The 14,600-nt window shown below is 38.8% G+C and overlaps 1 protein-coding gene across 1 annotated transcript in view; it reads right to left on the reverse strand.

Annotated features, from left to right (window-relative positions):
- Nucleotides 1-8,747: 8,747 nt before the first annotated feature.
- Nucleotides 8,748-14,600, reverse strand: part of CCDC186 (coiled-coil domain containing 186) — a 52,391-nt gene continuing 46,538 nt past the window's right edge. Inside the window, exon 16 of the mRNA XM_047760426.1 lies at nucleotides 8,748-12,566. Coding sequence (XP_047616382.1) covers nucleotides 12,483-12,566 — 84 coding nt within the window. The 3' untranslated portion in view covers nucleotides 8,748-12,482. The remainder of the gene's footprint in view (nucleotides 12,567-14,600) is intronic.

The following is a 14,600-nucleotide window of genomic DNA, read 5'->3' on the forward strand; positions in this document are numbered from 1 at the left end:
TGCTTGATCAATCCCATCCTGAACCCTATCCAGATAGGATATAGCTGAGCCAGAGCTCAGAAATAAAAAGAGTGATTTCCAGATGAGACTCCAAACCTCATCTGAGAGAGAGAGAGAGAGAAGAAAGAAAGAAAGAAGAACCGCTGATTCACTCAGGTTTAATCCAAATTAACCTCCCAAACTTCACAGTGTTAGAAACTAGGATCAATATCCAAAAGGAATGATTTCTGAGATTAAGAAGTTAAAGACTTAGATAGCAGTGGGGTTGTTTCCCCCTCCTGGGTATAAGCAGGTTGAGAAAAGGATCCACCCACCTGGTGTTCAGAGGAAAGACTGCACGGCACACACTGAGCTCATTCTCTAAGAAATGCCTGCAAAGTACCTGCAGGAATGTTGCCTTTCTTCCAAATGTCCAGTTCTAGGAGACCTGAAAATAAAATTTTCAAAGGTTGGGAAGTTTTTGATATTTTCTGCTTAGAGATTTGGGCAACAGTAGAATCACACACTAGGTTAGGCTAGTACCAGCCATCCAAGGTCATGGACTCCTCTGGGGGCTGAGTGTGTGTGGAAAGACAAAGACTAAAAGCCCACATTGCAGGCAAGTTTCCTCTGGATCCTTCAGACAGGGCTCCCACCAGATGATGCACCCTTACTAGTCTGTGATGATTGGCTGGTTCTATAACATTCCTCTGCCATCTAGTGGCATTTTGAGAACCTTCTAGGAGTTCCTATGTCAGGGAGGACCAGCTGCAAAACTTTCATGCATTATCTTTATGTTTTACTCAAACGCTTTTCAAAACATCCCTCCCGAGGCTCATGAGAGAGAAGATCAATGGGACCTGACTTTGGGTTTCTGCGGGTGTTTGGGGCAATGACCCAAAACCACTTCACCATGGACACTTTGCCTGAGAACTTGTAGCAGGTGGCAACTTTTTCCTTCACGATAGTGTGATCCATAGCACAAAAACTAACACATACACACACACACACACACACACACACGCACATACACACAATCCTTGCTCGGGAAAATTCCACCAGGGAGAATTCCACCGTATCTCCCTGCCTCTATTGTTTGTACTGAACTGAGGACTCTTTTATAAGGATAAAGCCAAGTCTTTAAGTTGTGCCATTTGCATGGCTGTAGTCTTTTGCCTGGTGCCTGTGTGTGACCTCGCACTATTCTAAGCCTGGAAGGGCCGTGTTCAAGGCTGGTGTTCCGAACTCTGTACCATGACAACAGCTGACCTTTAGTCGCTGCTCACACAGTGTGGCTCATCATCTCATGTGAATGGTGCCTATGTGGAAACTGAAACACAAAAAGGTCCAGCGGCTTGATCAAGGGATTAAACTCGGGTGGTCGGACTCCAGAATGTACACTCTTATTTTGCTACAGTTTCCTTCAAGTTCATATCACATCCCTGCTGTTGGACTTTTTGATGACATGACAACTGGAGAATCTTTCAAGCTGAACAAATTGCTCATTACTGCACACAAATGCAAGGTCTCTCAGCAGAAAAGAACCTCAGCCTTAAAACAAAAACAAAACAAAACAAAACAAAAACAAACACCAAAAAAAAAAAAAAAGAGTTCTCTTGTGGTGCAGTGGGTTAAGGATCCAGCATTGTCACTGCTGTGGCTCTGGCCAGGGCTGTGGCAGCGGTTCAGTCCCTCGCCTTGGAATTTCCACATGCCCTGGGCAAGGCCAAAAAAACAAACAGACTCATTAACAACAACAACAACAGCAAATAACCCTCAGCCTTATTCCAGGAGGGGGTGTCATATTAGCATCACATGTCACGTCCTATCAAGGACTTCTTAGCACAAGAGCAGCAGCCTGGAAGTGAATCACACGTGAGAAGACTTGCAGTATACTTCAGACCAGCAAATCTCCGTGAAGATTTCGCAGAACCACTCCAGAGAAAGAACTTGTAGATGGTGGAGAGTGAAATGAGCCCAGACCCAAAGTCAGACCCTGAGCCCCTTGCATGCTCTCAAATGAACTTAATTTTAATTGCGAAAAATCGTTCTTTTGACAAAGCTAAGATATAAAACGAATATTGAAATTTACAGTCTTATGCAAAATATGACAGCCTAAAAATAACACTTCAATTTACACATTTTCAGACAAACATTAGAATGGTCTTTCAATGATCTGACATGAACGAAATCATTCTGTTTTGTGCTTTTCAATTCCTAAAGCCACTTGAGGTTTTAAGGCTAGGTGTTGCTATTTCTGTTAAATGTTCCTCTCACCTCAGGGTGCTCCTTTAAATCATTTCAAAGTAGTTTTCATGCAATTCTCATTGTGGCTCAGTGGTAACGAACCTGACCAATATCCATGAGGATGCAGGTTCAATCCCTGGCCTCGCTCAGTGGGTTGAGAATCCAGCATTGCTGTGAGCTGTGTTAGAGCTTGCAGACAAAGCTCAGATCCTGCATTGCTATGGCTGTGGCGTAAGCTGGCAGCTGCAGCTCCGGATTTTCCCCCAAGCATGGGAGCTTCTATATGCCGCAAGTGTGGCCCCCTAAAGCAAACAAACAAAACAAAACAAAACACAGAATTTGCATCCAGGCCAGATGAGTATAGAGCTTATGTTCCCAGTAAGAAAGCCACATTCCCAACCATCAGAATTCTCAGCCCTAGCACAGTCCAACACCTGCACAATCCCCACTTATCAAATAAGTGAACGAATTATAAGTTATTCAAAGTTCCATTAACTGCTATTTAACTAAGCAGTTGTAAGACCAAATTATACAATGTCAAAGAAAAATTAACACAGGCATATAAACAATAATATCACAATAGACCTCTGCGAGGGTCATTTTCCAGATTAATTTGTGCAGCTCAAGGTACAATTTGCTCTGCAGGTCATTGAAAAAGAATATGCCATTCTTGGATTATTATAATATACAAAAATGGCACGTATTGCTTGCCAGTGTGGTAGAGTCTTAGGAAAGATTTTTGTTCTCTGCCAGTTTTTTTGCTAGTGGGATATTGGAGAAGACATCAATTTCAGCAAAGACAAAGAACTGTCCAGGCAGTGACTGCCCTTTGGTATCTTGCCATATTTTAGCTGAAAAGAAGCAGAGCTTTTCACTGCATTTTTTTTTCTTTTTGGGGCGCCAACAGTATATAGAGTTTCTAGGCCAGGGATCAGATCTGAGCTACAGCTGTGTGGAATATACTGCAGCTGCAGCGACACCAGATCCTTAACCCGGCCCCAGTGCCGGGCTGAGGATCACACCAGGGTCCCAGCGCTGCAGAGACACAGCAAATCCCATTATGCCACAGCAGGAACTTCTTTGTCATTGCATTTTAATTAGTAGAAAACAAAATTGTTTTAGGACCACTTCAAATTATATTTTTTAAAGTCTTATACCTATAAATTTTTATGTTTTAAAAATATTTGTTTTCTAGACTGAAAATTTCCCTTGGCAGAAATTTTGCTTTTTTTTTTTTTTTTGAATTACCTGCATTGGTTGATTTATCTGCCAACAACCAAGGTAAAAGATCTTTGAGTGTCAACATTTATTAGATAAGAAAGGGTTACAATATGTAAAATTCCATCACATATTGTAAAAGATGTCTCCCAGATAGACCCAAGATTTCAAGGCCAACTACAGTTAGTTGCCAGTTGCTGACTTATTGACATTTCTTTCCTATTTTTTTTTTTTCTGCTTTTTCAGAGCTACACCTGAAACATGGAAGTTCCCAGGCTAGCAGCCTACATCACAGCCACATCAAAAGAGGATCCAAACCATGGCTGTGATATATACCATAGCTCACAGCAATGCATAATCCTTAACCCACTAAGCAAACTCAGGGATTGAACCTGTGTACTCATGGATACTAGTTGGGTTCATTACTGCTGAGCCACAAGGGGAACCCCACTATTTCTTATTCTAATACAACTAATTAGCATGAATCAAATGTCTGTTGTAAAGATCAGAGAAGACAGAAGGACTTAAGTAGAGATCTATAGAATTAATCGGATGAGTGTAATCAATTTGAGATTTTCACATAAATATTAAAAAGGAAAGTTGAAAAAAAAGCTTTCAACAATCTCAAATGACATAAGTTTTTCTGGAGTATGATTCTTTAAAATTATTGATTTTGACCATTCTCATTACTCTATCCCCAGCAGAGTATACTTTCTCTAGATGAAAGCAACTTTTTTTTTTTTCTTTTTAGAGCCGCACCTGCAGCATATGGACATTCCCAGGCTAGGGGTCCAATTGGAGCTGTGGCTGCCATCCACACCACAGTCACAGCAACACCAGACCCAATCTTCCACCTACACCACAGCTTATGGCAACACCAAATCCTTAACCCACTGAGCCCAGGGATCAAACCTGCATTCTCATGGATACCAGTCAGGCTCATTACCACTGAGCCACAGCGGGCATTCCTACATCCATCTTCTTTAATAGATTATTGGTCTTTTTGTTTAAATATGACTTTAACCCATGCACTGAAGCATTAGAAATTTGGACTTTGGAGAGGCAGTGGAGGAGAATGAAAGGCACCCCAAACTGGGTTTCAATTCCAGTTCAAATCCCAGCTCTAGCAAGAAGATCCTCCTAATTACTGCATGCCTGTTTCCTACCTCCTGTGGTTGTCTGAGCCTCACTCAAAGCACTAATTAGCATTTGTTCCCTGTCCCCGCTGTGATATGTTTGTCCTTTAAATTTAACTGTGCTCCTTATCATTTCAAAGGGAAAACAAGCATTTTTAAAATATAAAAGCAACACAGTACCTTGTATTTATTTCTGACCAGGAAGAATAGGTCCTAAATGCTGCTGTGCTAACACAGCCTGGGGTAACTTCTTAAAACACGAAGGAGCACCTCAAAGGACAAATCATGTCCGTATATGCAGGCACTTTTCTTAGGCTGACAATGTGTCCAGAACCAATCAGAGGGTCTTTTAACGTCACTGTGGTTGGACCATGTGGCCAGCTGTATGAGAAAGTGAGAACCATGGCCCTCTGGCCATGACTGCAGACTTTGCCTTTACTTGAACTTGGCCCTTACCCCACTCAGCGCCCACCCCTCAAAACTGATAAGGTCTCTGCCCCTCATTTCCACAGCCTGCAACACTCGATGCCGCATATTCATGTTAATGAGCATCTAGGGCAGAGGGTTAATCTAGAAAAACATTTCAGTATACCCTGAGTAACTTTCCTAGGATTGAATGGCTTATTTTGTTTTTTTGTAGTCATCTTTAATTTACATAGTACAGGAGTTCCCAATGCGGCCCAGTGGGTTAGGAACCTGATTAGTATCCATGAGGATGCAGGTTCAATCCCTGGCCTCGCTCAGTGGGTTAAGGATCAGCAGTGCCATGAGCTGTGGTGTAGATTGCAGATGTGGCTTGGGCTCTGGTGTGGCTGTGGCTGTGGTGTAGGCTGGCGGCTGCAGCTCCAATTCAACCCCTAGCCTGGCATCCCCCATGTACCACAGGAGCAGTCCTAAAAAGACAAAAACAAATAAATAACATAGCACATAATATACTCTTTTAAAAACTGAGATCTTTAAACTCCACACAACTCCCTGCTCTCCAACCCCATCCCTCCCCCGACTCGCACAAAGTAACTTCCACTAGGACTTTAGCGTTTAGTTCTCCAAAATCCCTGCCTTTTAAACAAAATAGATACACGTTAGGCTGGCACATCTCTAGTTAAACTTATAATTACAAAAAAGTACAAAGTGACATCAGGAGTCACCAAGGAAGGTCCTCTATAAACAGCCACCTCCCATCAGTCCTGCCTCCTGTGGCAGAGGAGCGTCCATGGCACAGGCCAGTCCATCGGGGATGGACCACTGCCACCATCAAAATAGGAAGTTGACAAGGGATTGGATGTGACAGGGAATCTTGTTGAACGTTCTTTTCCCTTTCTTCTTTTCCTCACTTGATTGACTTGGTAAATAAAAGCCCATCCAAGCGGGATGTTGAAGGAATTGATAAAGGTTGGAAACGCAGAGACAGCCAAACCAGCTCCGGCTGTTGTTTGGGGTGGGTACATGCTGTGTGTGTGGTGGTGGGGGGCGGGGGAGAGGCAAAAGGAAAGATTCTCTTCTGCTTTATCCCAAAGTGCGGCTAAAATGGATCTACACCTTGCCTGTAGGCAAAATGCAACCTTTAAAAACCACCAGCAACATTTGTGCTTCAGAGTATGAGCTGTGCAAACAAGTGATGAGGATTGGCTGCTTAAACCTCAGAACACCTTGACTGTGAAATTGGATCATCCGTTTTCTCAGAAGGGCCCTGGGGCCTGAGCCTGTGCAACACCATTCTGCCATGAAGCTATGCTTCCAAGCCACTGCTTGAACTTTTTTTGAAAGTTGGTGCCTTGGAGTTTAGAAGGAATTAAACACATAGAGGTAAAGAAAAAAGGTAATAAATTATAGGCAAGCACAAAAAGCCTTTTCAACCCATAAATTTTGACTAGACTTAAGGAGTCACTGTTTCAAAATAAGATTTCTGGGAGTTCCCGTCGTGGCACAGTGGTTAACGAATCCGACTAGGAACCATGAGGTTGCGGGTTCGGTCCCTGCCCTTGCTCAGTGGGTTAACGATCCGGTGTTGCCGTGAGCTGTGGTGTAGGTTGCAGACGCGGCTCGGATCCCACGTTGCTGTGGCTCTGGCGTAGGCCGGTGGCTACAGCTCCGATTCAACCCCTAGCCTGGGAACCTCCATATGCCGCGGGAGCGGCCCAAGAAATAGCAACAACAACAACAAAGGACAAAACAAACAAACAAACAAAAACAAAATAAGATTTCTGAAAGATTCCGACTAGGAAGACAGAAACAGACTCTTCTTGGCCTGCTAGTCCCAGGAGGGTCTCCCTCCAATCCCTCCAGGATTGCCCCAAACTAACACAAAACTGAAACACAAAATCCAGGAAGCAGTTCAGACCCCAAAGCAACAGCCTCTTTTAGCCTGGACTCCTGAAGACCTGGTTTTCTGGGGGGAGATGGGAATCTATGGGGCTCTGGTTGGGAACAGAGCTCAAAGGGTTCCTCTCATGCAGGTGGGCAAACCTAGATCAAGGGCAGTGGGGGCAGTGGGCATTTGGGGGTGTCTTCTTAGAGCTGATAAAGAAGAACCTAAGAAACAAAAGATACTGTGGCAGGTTTAACTGCTGTTTCTTGGGACAAGCAAAGCATAAGGATGCTGAAAGCACATACACCCAGTTTCTTGCCCCTGGGCCTTTTAATAGTTATCAAAACTACACAGTGAAATGGAAAGCCATTCTAGTACTTAACGTAGTTCCCAAGTTTATGTAACCAGAAGTTGATTATCAACCAAAAGTTTATTTCAGTGAATCCTAAACTTTCAACAGAACCCTTCTTGTACTAGATTAAATGGAAGAGATTCTTCTCTTTCTCAGATATATAATTCTCATCCTCTTCTTGGAGTACAATTAGGAGCAGATTGTCTGGCAAGAAGCACCATCTTTGGACAATTAAAAATAAAAGGGCTGAAAATTCCCTTCCAGAGAAATACTACTTAAGTGGATGCTTCTTTTAAAAATCAAGTCTCTTAAATGTAACTTAGGAATTAATGGCACATCTATCTCTACAGGGGCAGGAATATCAAGTCTGGTCACACGGTTCTCAGAAAGAATTATTAAAGCATTAGCGCTGGTCACCCAGAGGCATCCTTGCAAGTTGCTGGTCCTGGAGGAGTATGTACTCATCCCGCCCTCACTGACTGATTGAGGCAGACTTTATTAAGAAAAAGACTTGGATTCAAGTTTGCCGGAGTGTCTTTCACGGCTGTGGGTCACACTGACAGTTAAGGACCTTTATAAAGCAGTATCTCTTTCACTAACTCACCCTTTTTTTTATATATATTCCTTTGCCTTGTAAACAAATGTACAAGCTGTCAAAAGCAGATTAGTAAGGATGTCAGGAAGCTTCCTCTATGTATTAATTCTGCCCTTATTCCAAGGATCCTGATTTCAGAGGATTCTTTCCAAGAGTGAACTCTTTAAGAAATGTGGCACAATCTGCATATGTGTAACTAAACTGTTAAGAGAAATGGAAAACACATTATGATGTGAAATATCTATCATACATGTTACCTTCATGAAATTAATGATTTTAATCTTTGTATTGAACTTATTAGATCTTTATTATCAAAGCTAGATAATTAAGTTGCATGCTTTTGTGGAAAATCTGATTACTGGCTTAAATTCAGTGAGAAATTTTCACATAGGCATGTGTAAAAGGCCTTTTAAAAAGGCCAAATTTTGTTACCAATAATTTAAACAAAAATTTAAAATACAGTGTGGTATTCAATTTACTCCGCTTACTACTGTTCACTGACTTTTAATGATAATTGGTAGAATGAAGATAAACATGCATGGAAAACAAAAGTTAAAAAATTCAAGCAATTTGAATCAGCCTTGCCAAGTCTAGAGAATCATTCTGTAAACAAGTGGTGTGTTTAAATAAACAATCAAAAATGCCAGTAGGAGTTCCCATTCTGGCTCAGTGGGTTAAGAATCCGACTAGTATCCACGAGGATGCAGGTTCGACCCCTGGCCCTGATCCGTGGGTTAAGGATCCAGTGTTGCTACAAGCTGTGGTGTAGGTCACAGACACAGCTTGGATCTGGCGTTGCTGTGGTTGCAGCATAGCATGGCAGCTGTAGCTCTGATTCGACCCCTAGCCTGGGAACTTCCAAATGGTGCAGGTGTGGCCCTAAAAAGAAAGAAAAATGCTAGTAAAATACAATTTGGTAAACAGGCATTACCTATTTAATAAGTACAATATATACATAAAATTATCTCAAAAAGCTTCATTTTATACAGAAACATATTTACAAAATGAACAGTGTAATCAAACTAAAGATTATCTGTACAGTGCATACACACACACACACATATATATATATATGAACTTTGGAAGATAACAAGTTTCATATAGTCAAAATGGAAAGCCATATGCATTTTAAAAAAGAACTTCATTCCAGAAGAAAAAATACATCTTTAATATACAATTATATTTCTCATTTATTTTACTGAAAATTCTTTGTTTGGATTCTTTTTTTTGATTATCTTCTCCTGTTCAGCCTTGAAAACCTTCACATTTCTAGTGCCACCTACTGGTGTTAAAAATGAACAATCTCAGTGTCCAAAAAGAATTGTTTTAAAAAGGTATTGGAAGATAAACTACTAGAACTAACATTTATAAGGCAAATTAACAATACTGAATAACATGATTGATAAAAATATTTTCACCAAGGTAGCATATATAACATTTACAATATTAATGGTTTCTAATGCTTTTTTCCTTCTACTGGTAAATCTTGGTCTAAAATTCTAGGTAAAAATCTTTAGAAAATAATATACTACAAAACAAAATTTGGAAATATACATGAAAAGTTGATTAGATTCATCTTATAGGAGCATCAAGTAGACAATAATAATTTACTAAAATGGCAAAAATCGAATGCCATTTTACAGTCTTTGGATTTTTTCCTTCTTCTTAAAAAACAAACATCAAACTGTGAAAAAAAGTTAGGAACTGTAAAGAACCAGCATGAAAATGGCAATCTGCTCTCAGCCTACCTCAGCAAGGATTCATTTCCCAAAGCTTTAGGCCAGAGTAAGACTTCTGGGTGAACTGCTTCCACGAGTGAACTAACTTTCTTCCGACAGGGGCTGGCAGCGAGCTGCAGAGGCTCAAAGAGCCTCTGCTTCCACTTCCTCTCGGCTGTTTTCACTAGACCATAAGCTCCATGAGGACAGGAACTGCCCTGTCTGGTCTGTCCACCAGTATAATGATGATACCTAACTTGTGTGGTGCCTGGCAATTACAGGTTTTCAAAAAAAAATGTGTTCATTACATGAATAAGTAAGATGTTGGTAGCCTGATAAAATTTAATTTCAAGATAAATTGCTTTAAATGGTTATGAAGAGTAAGTTTAAAAATAAAACACTGAAGTTCAAATTCATTCTGCCCAAGCCCATTTTCAACCCTTAAAACTTAGGCTAAAGTTTGAAGTGGTGTGGGAAAAAGAGTCACAGTAAGTATTCACTTTGAAATTAAAATCTAGTTAGGTGTACACACAAATATATACACACAGAAAAAAAAGATTTCCTGCTCAAAGAAACCGAAATAGTGCTAACTAACCAAAAGAGCCTTTGATGTGTTCAAGAATGAACACACAAAACAAAATTTCCCCCAGACCTCAAGTTTAGCCAGACCATTTTCCTTTTCTAGACACCCCATTTTTCTCTCCATATATTCAATATAGTTAATAGGCACTCTAAAAGCTTATATCAGAATCTGCTTGTGAGTCAGTTTAGGGATCTGATAAATTCATATTTTTGTACACACTTTGCTTAGTCCTGATCTATGTACAAAAGGATATAGTAGAAACTAAAGCACAAAAGGAAAATAAAGCATTTTCTTCAAGTTTTCTATAGTTGCTTACGTTTATGGGGGGGCGGTAACGATAAATCAAAGATAGTTTATAACAGCTTTCTTCTAAAATTGTTTTACCAGCAAACTTCTCTAAATGAATGCTGGCACAGATGTTAATATTGAAATGTTTCATTTTCATATATAATATACATATATGAAAAACGTGTGTGTGCACATAGTTTTTTTTTTTAAGTGTATACACACAGAACACTATGGATCTGACCACTATTTGATCTCCATCAATACATTTTGTGTCTTGGAGGAAAAAACAAATATTGTAGTGTATGAATCTAAATCACATAAGAAGCTGTAAAAATTTAGTTATGTTGGCTACTCTAAGTAATCTTTGGAAGTATCAACAGTATTGTCAAAAACAACTGGGAAAATAGTTCAGATGTGATTGAACTTACTGTATTTCATTTTGATACATTATTACTGATAACAAGATACATTACGGTAAGACTAAAACTTTTTACAGCTATTTTAAGTATGTTTCTGAACTTATATTTCCATTTTGAAGTGAAAAGATTTTGGCCTGGGATGACAACATACCACTCAGTATACAGAAAAATAAGATGTTACATTGAATCATCTAATCCTTAGTAAATGATCTTTTAAAACAACATTGATATTTTAAAAAATGTTAAAACACGTTACAGGGGCATTGCCAATATAAACCCAGCCCAACTTTTAGAACCATACAATTCTTTAAAGGGTTTTAATCCATCATCCCAAAGCTCACTTCTCCTAAGGGGACAAAGAAGGATGCAAAAATCCAAAACAATAATGAGGCTTGCTGCAACATCTGCATAGTGCCAAGGTATCTATAGAAGGTATAGAAATGATCTGAATATACAGAAATGTGAAAAACCACACACAAATTGTAATAGGTGAGAAATTATAAGAGATGAGAAAAAAATTCAATGATATAGAAATACTGATATTATGACTGGCAAATTTAAGTGCACATCTTAAATAAATATAGTAAAAATCTAACAGTATACATAAATTTGGCTCTAGAATTCCTTTGGTTACAGAGATTTAATTATTTTGTGTTTTAAATAAATATACTGAAACACATTACATCTACGAACTGTAAGATCACTCCACTATAACGCATAATTATACCAACAGTAATGAACGGTGGTGCACAGATGAAATGGTTAACAGTGCCATATGCTGGATTCTCTTGGGAACTGGTTCTTCATAAATGCATTAAATTGATCTTTATATACTTGATATTAGTAAAACTAATGTCTTTCAGTTTCAAAGAATTCATTATTAATCTCTCTGTACTAATGACTAATCCATTTCACATTTTAAAATGTAACTCAAGTCCAGAGAAATTTTCTAAATGAGATTATTTAAAATCATATTTTACACAACAGAAGATTTTTAAAAACTCAACTATTAACTCAATTAGAATCTGAAAAAAAAAGTAACTAGCACAAATAAGGAAACCTGACAGAGGCATACAACACCTGATCATTGCTATTTACCGAAAGCTAGCTTTCCTATTAGCTTCCATCAAAACCAAAACATTTAAGAATTCATTGGGATCCCTAACACACAAGCAAGTGTCATGTCAGAATGTCAAAACAAAAGTTTTTATCACTGTCTTAGTTTTGTGTTGGAGAAATAGCATATTACTGAATGATCAACACCTGTCCTTTCATGCATAATTTTAGAAAACAAAATCATTTTTGACATTATATATTTTAAAGGGAAGAAATATGGAGAAGGGGTTTTCAAAAGCCCTTGGAGTAAGGTTCAGCACTTCATATGATTATTAGCAAATTAAGTTATTCTGACTTAAAAACAGGCTGTCACCACACAAAAACAAGTTTCGTCAAAGCTTACACTTTTACAGTATACACAGCAATGCATTTATATTGTAAAAGGTACTCTTTTATACAGAGGAAGCAAAACAGATTTTTTTACTGGTTGATACACAAAGCAGGGAAAAGCTTCCAATGATACTAGGCAGTGGCACCTGCTCCTTGTGTGGCTTTTGTCTGTTTTCTGAACAAGAGCTTTGTGTCAGTTCTTCTTTGTCCTCTGCTCCAGTTCATGCTGGTGTTTAACAAGACGTTCTATTTCTGTTCCAAGGGTCTGCAGATTTTCCTTTAAAAATTGGAAAAAGAAGGAAAAGAAACAGAACTACTAAGTATAATAAGTAAAAAGATTCAGTTTGAACTATTTTTGCCTACATTTTCAACTGAAAAGAGTGACGAATATTCTTAAACGCCTTGTGAGATGATCAGGCACACAGCTGTTTTCAGTAAAGTAATCCTGTACATTTCGTCATATTTAATCATTTTACTGAGGGTACAGCAAATTTTAATGCATAAGATAACAACCAGATTAATAAATTTTTTAAATCCACTACTAACCATCAAGGCCCAAACAGCACAACTAGAATACTAGGTCAGATAATGGCTACAAAAAATAAAATAAAGCTTTAAAATACACTAGAAAATAAATGTCTCAATCTTAAAAAGAAAGTTTCATAATCAACCAAAATAAATTGTAATATAAAGCCCAGATACCTATGGTCAATTAATCTTCAACAAAGGAGGCAAGAATATAAAATGGGAAAAAGACAGTCTTTTCAGCAAGTGGTGCTGGGAAACCTGGACAGCTGCATGTAAATCAATGAAACTGGAACACACTCTCACACCATGCACAAAAATAAACTCAAAAGGGCTTAAAGCCTTAAATGTAAGACAAGACACCTTCAAGCTCCTAGAAGAGAACACAGGCAAAATACTCTCTGATATCAACCTTATAAATGTCTCCTCAGGTCAGTCTCCCAAAGCAACAAAAATAAAAGCAAAAATAAACCAATGGGACCTAATCAGATTGACAAGCTTTTGCATAGCAAAGGAAACCTTAAAAAAAAAAAAAAAAAAGACAACTTACAGAATGGGAGAAAAAAGTTTCAAACGATGCAACTGACAAGGGTTTAATCTCTAAAATATACAAACAACTTAAACAACTCAATAGTAAAAAAGCCAACAACCCAATGGAGAAATGGGCAAAAGACCTGAATAGACATTTCTCCAAAGAAGACATACAGATGGCCAACAAGCACATGAAAAAATGCTCAACATCACTGATTATTAGAGAAACGCAAATCAAAACTACCACGAGATACCACCTCACACCAGTCAGAATGGCCACAATTAATAGGTCCACAAATAACAAGTGCTGGAGGGGGTGTGGAGAAAAAGGAACCCTCCTACACTGTTGGTGGGAATGTAAGCTGGTACAACCACTATGGAGATACCTTAGAAATCTATACATAGAACTACCATGTGACCCAGCAATCCCACTCTTGAGCACATATCTGGACAAAACTTTCCTTGAAAAAGACACATGCACCCACATGTCCACTGCAGCACTATTCACGATAGCCGAGACAGGGAAACAACCCAAATGTCCATGACAGATGACTGGATTAGGAAGATGTGGTATATATACACAATGGAATACTACTCAGCCATAAATAAGAACAAAATAATGCCGTTTGAAGCAACATGGATGGAACTAGAGACTCTCACACTGAGTGAAGTAAGTCAGAAAGGGAAACACAAATACCATATATCACTTATATCTGGAATCTAATATATGGCACAAATGAACCTTTCCATAGAAAAGAAAATCATGGACATGGAGAACAGACTTGTGGTTGCCAAGGGAGAGGGGGAGGGAGTGGGATGGATTCGGAATCTTGGGTTAATAGAGGGAAACTATTGCCTTTGGAATGGATAAGCAATGAGATCCTGCTGTATAGAACTGAGAACTATGTCTAGTCACTTATGATAGAGCATGATAATGTGAGAAAAAAGTATGTATACACTGTATGTGTGACTGGGTCACCTTGCTGTACAGCAGAAAATTGACAGAACACTATAATGGAAAAAATAAAAATTATTAAAAAAAATTGTAATATAGGACAAAGGCAACCCACTGCCAAGTAAACTCATCTTAGCCAATCGGTAAACTGATTTTGTTATTCCCTTCTTTCCTTGCTAATTTTAAAAACTACTTAGCAAGAACAGAAAAACAAAATTTTATCTATGGGAAAAATGGCTACCTTGCATTACAGAAATAGTCCATCTATGTGCTATATCGAACTACGAAAAAGACACCATT

Source organism: Phacochoerus africanus, chromosome 15 (assembly GCF_016906955.1).
Source record: "Phacochoerus africanus isolate WHEZ1 chromosome 15, ROS_Pafr_v1, whole genome shotgun sequence".
Classification (NCBI taxonomy): Eukaryota; Metazoa; Chordata; class Mammalia; order Artiodactyla; family Suidae; genus Phacochoerus; species Phacochoerus africanus.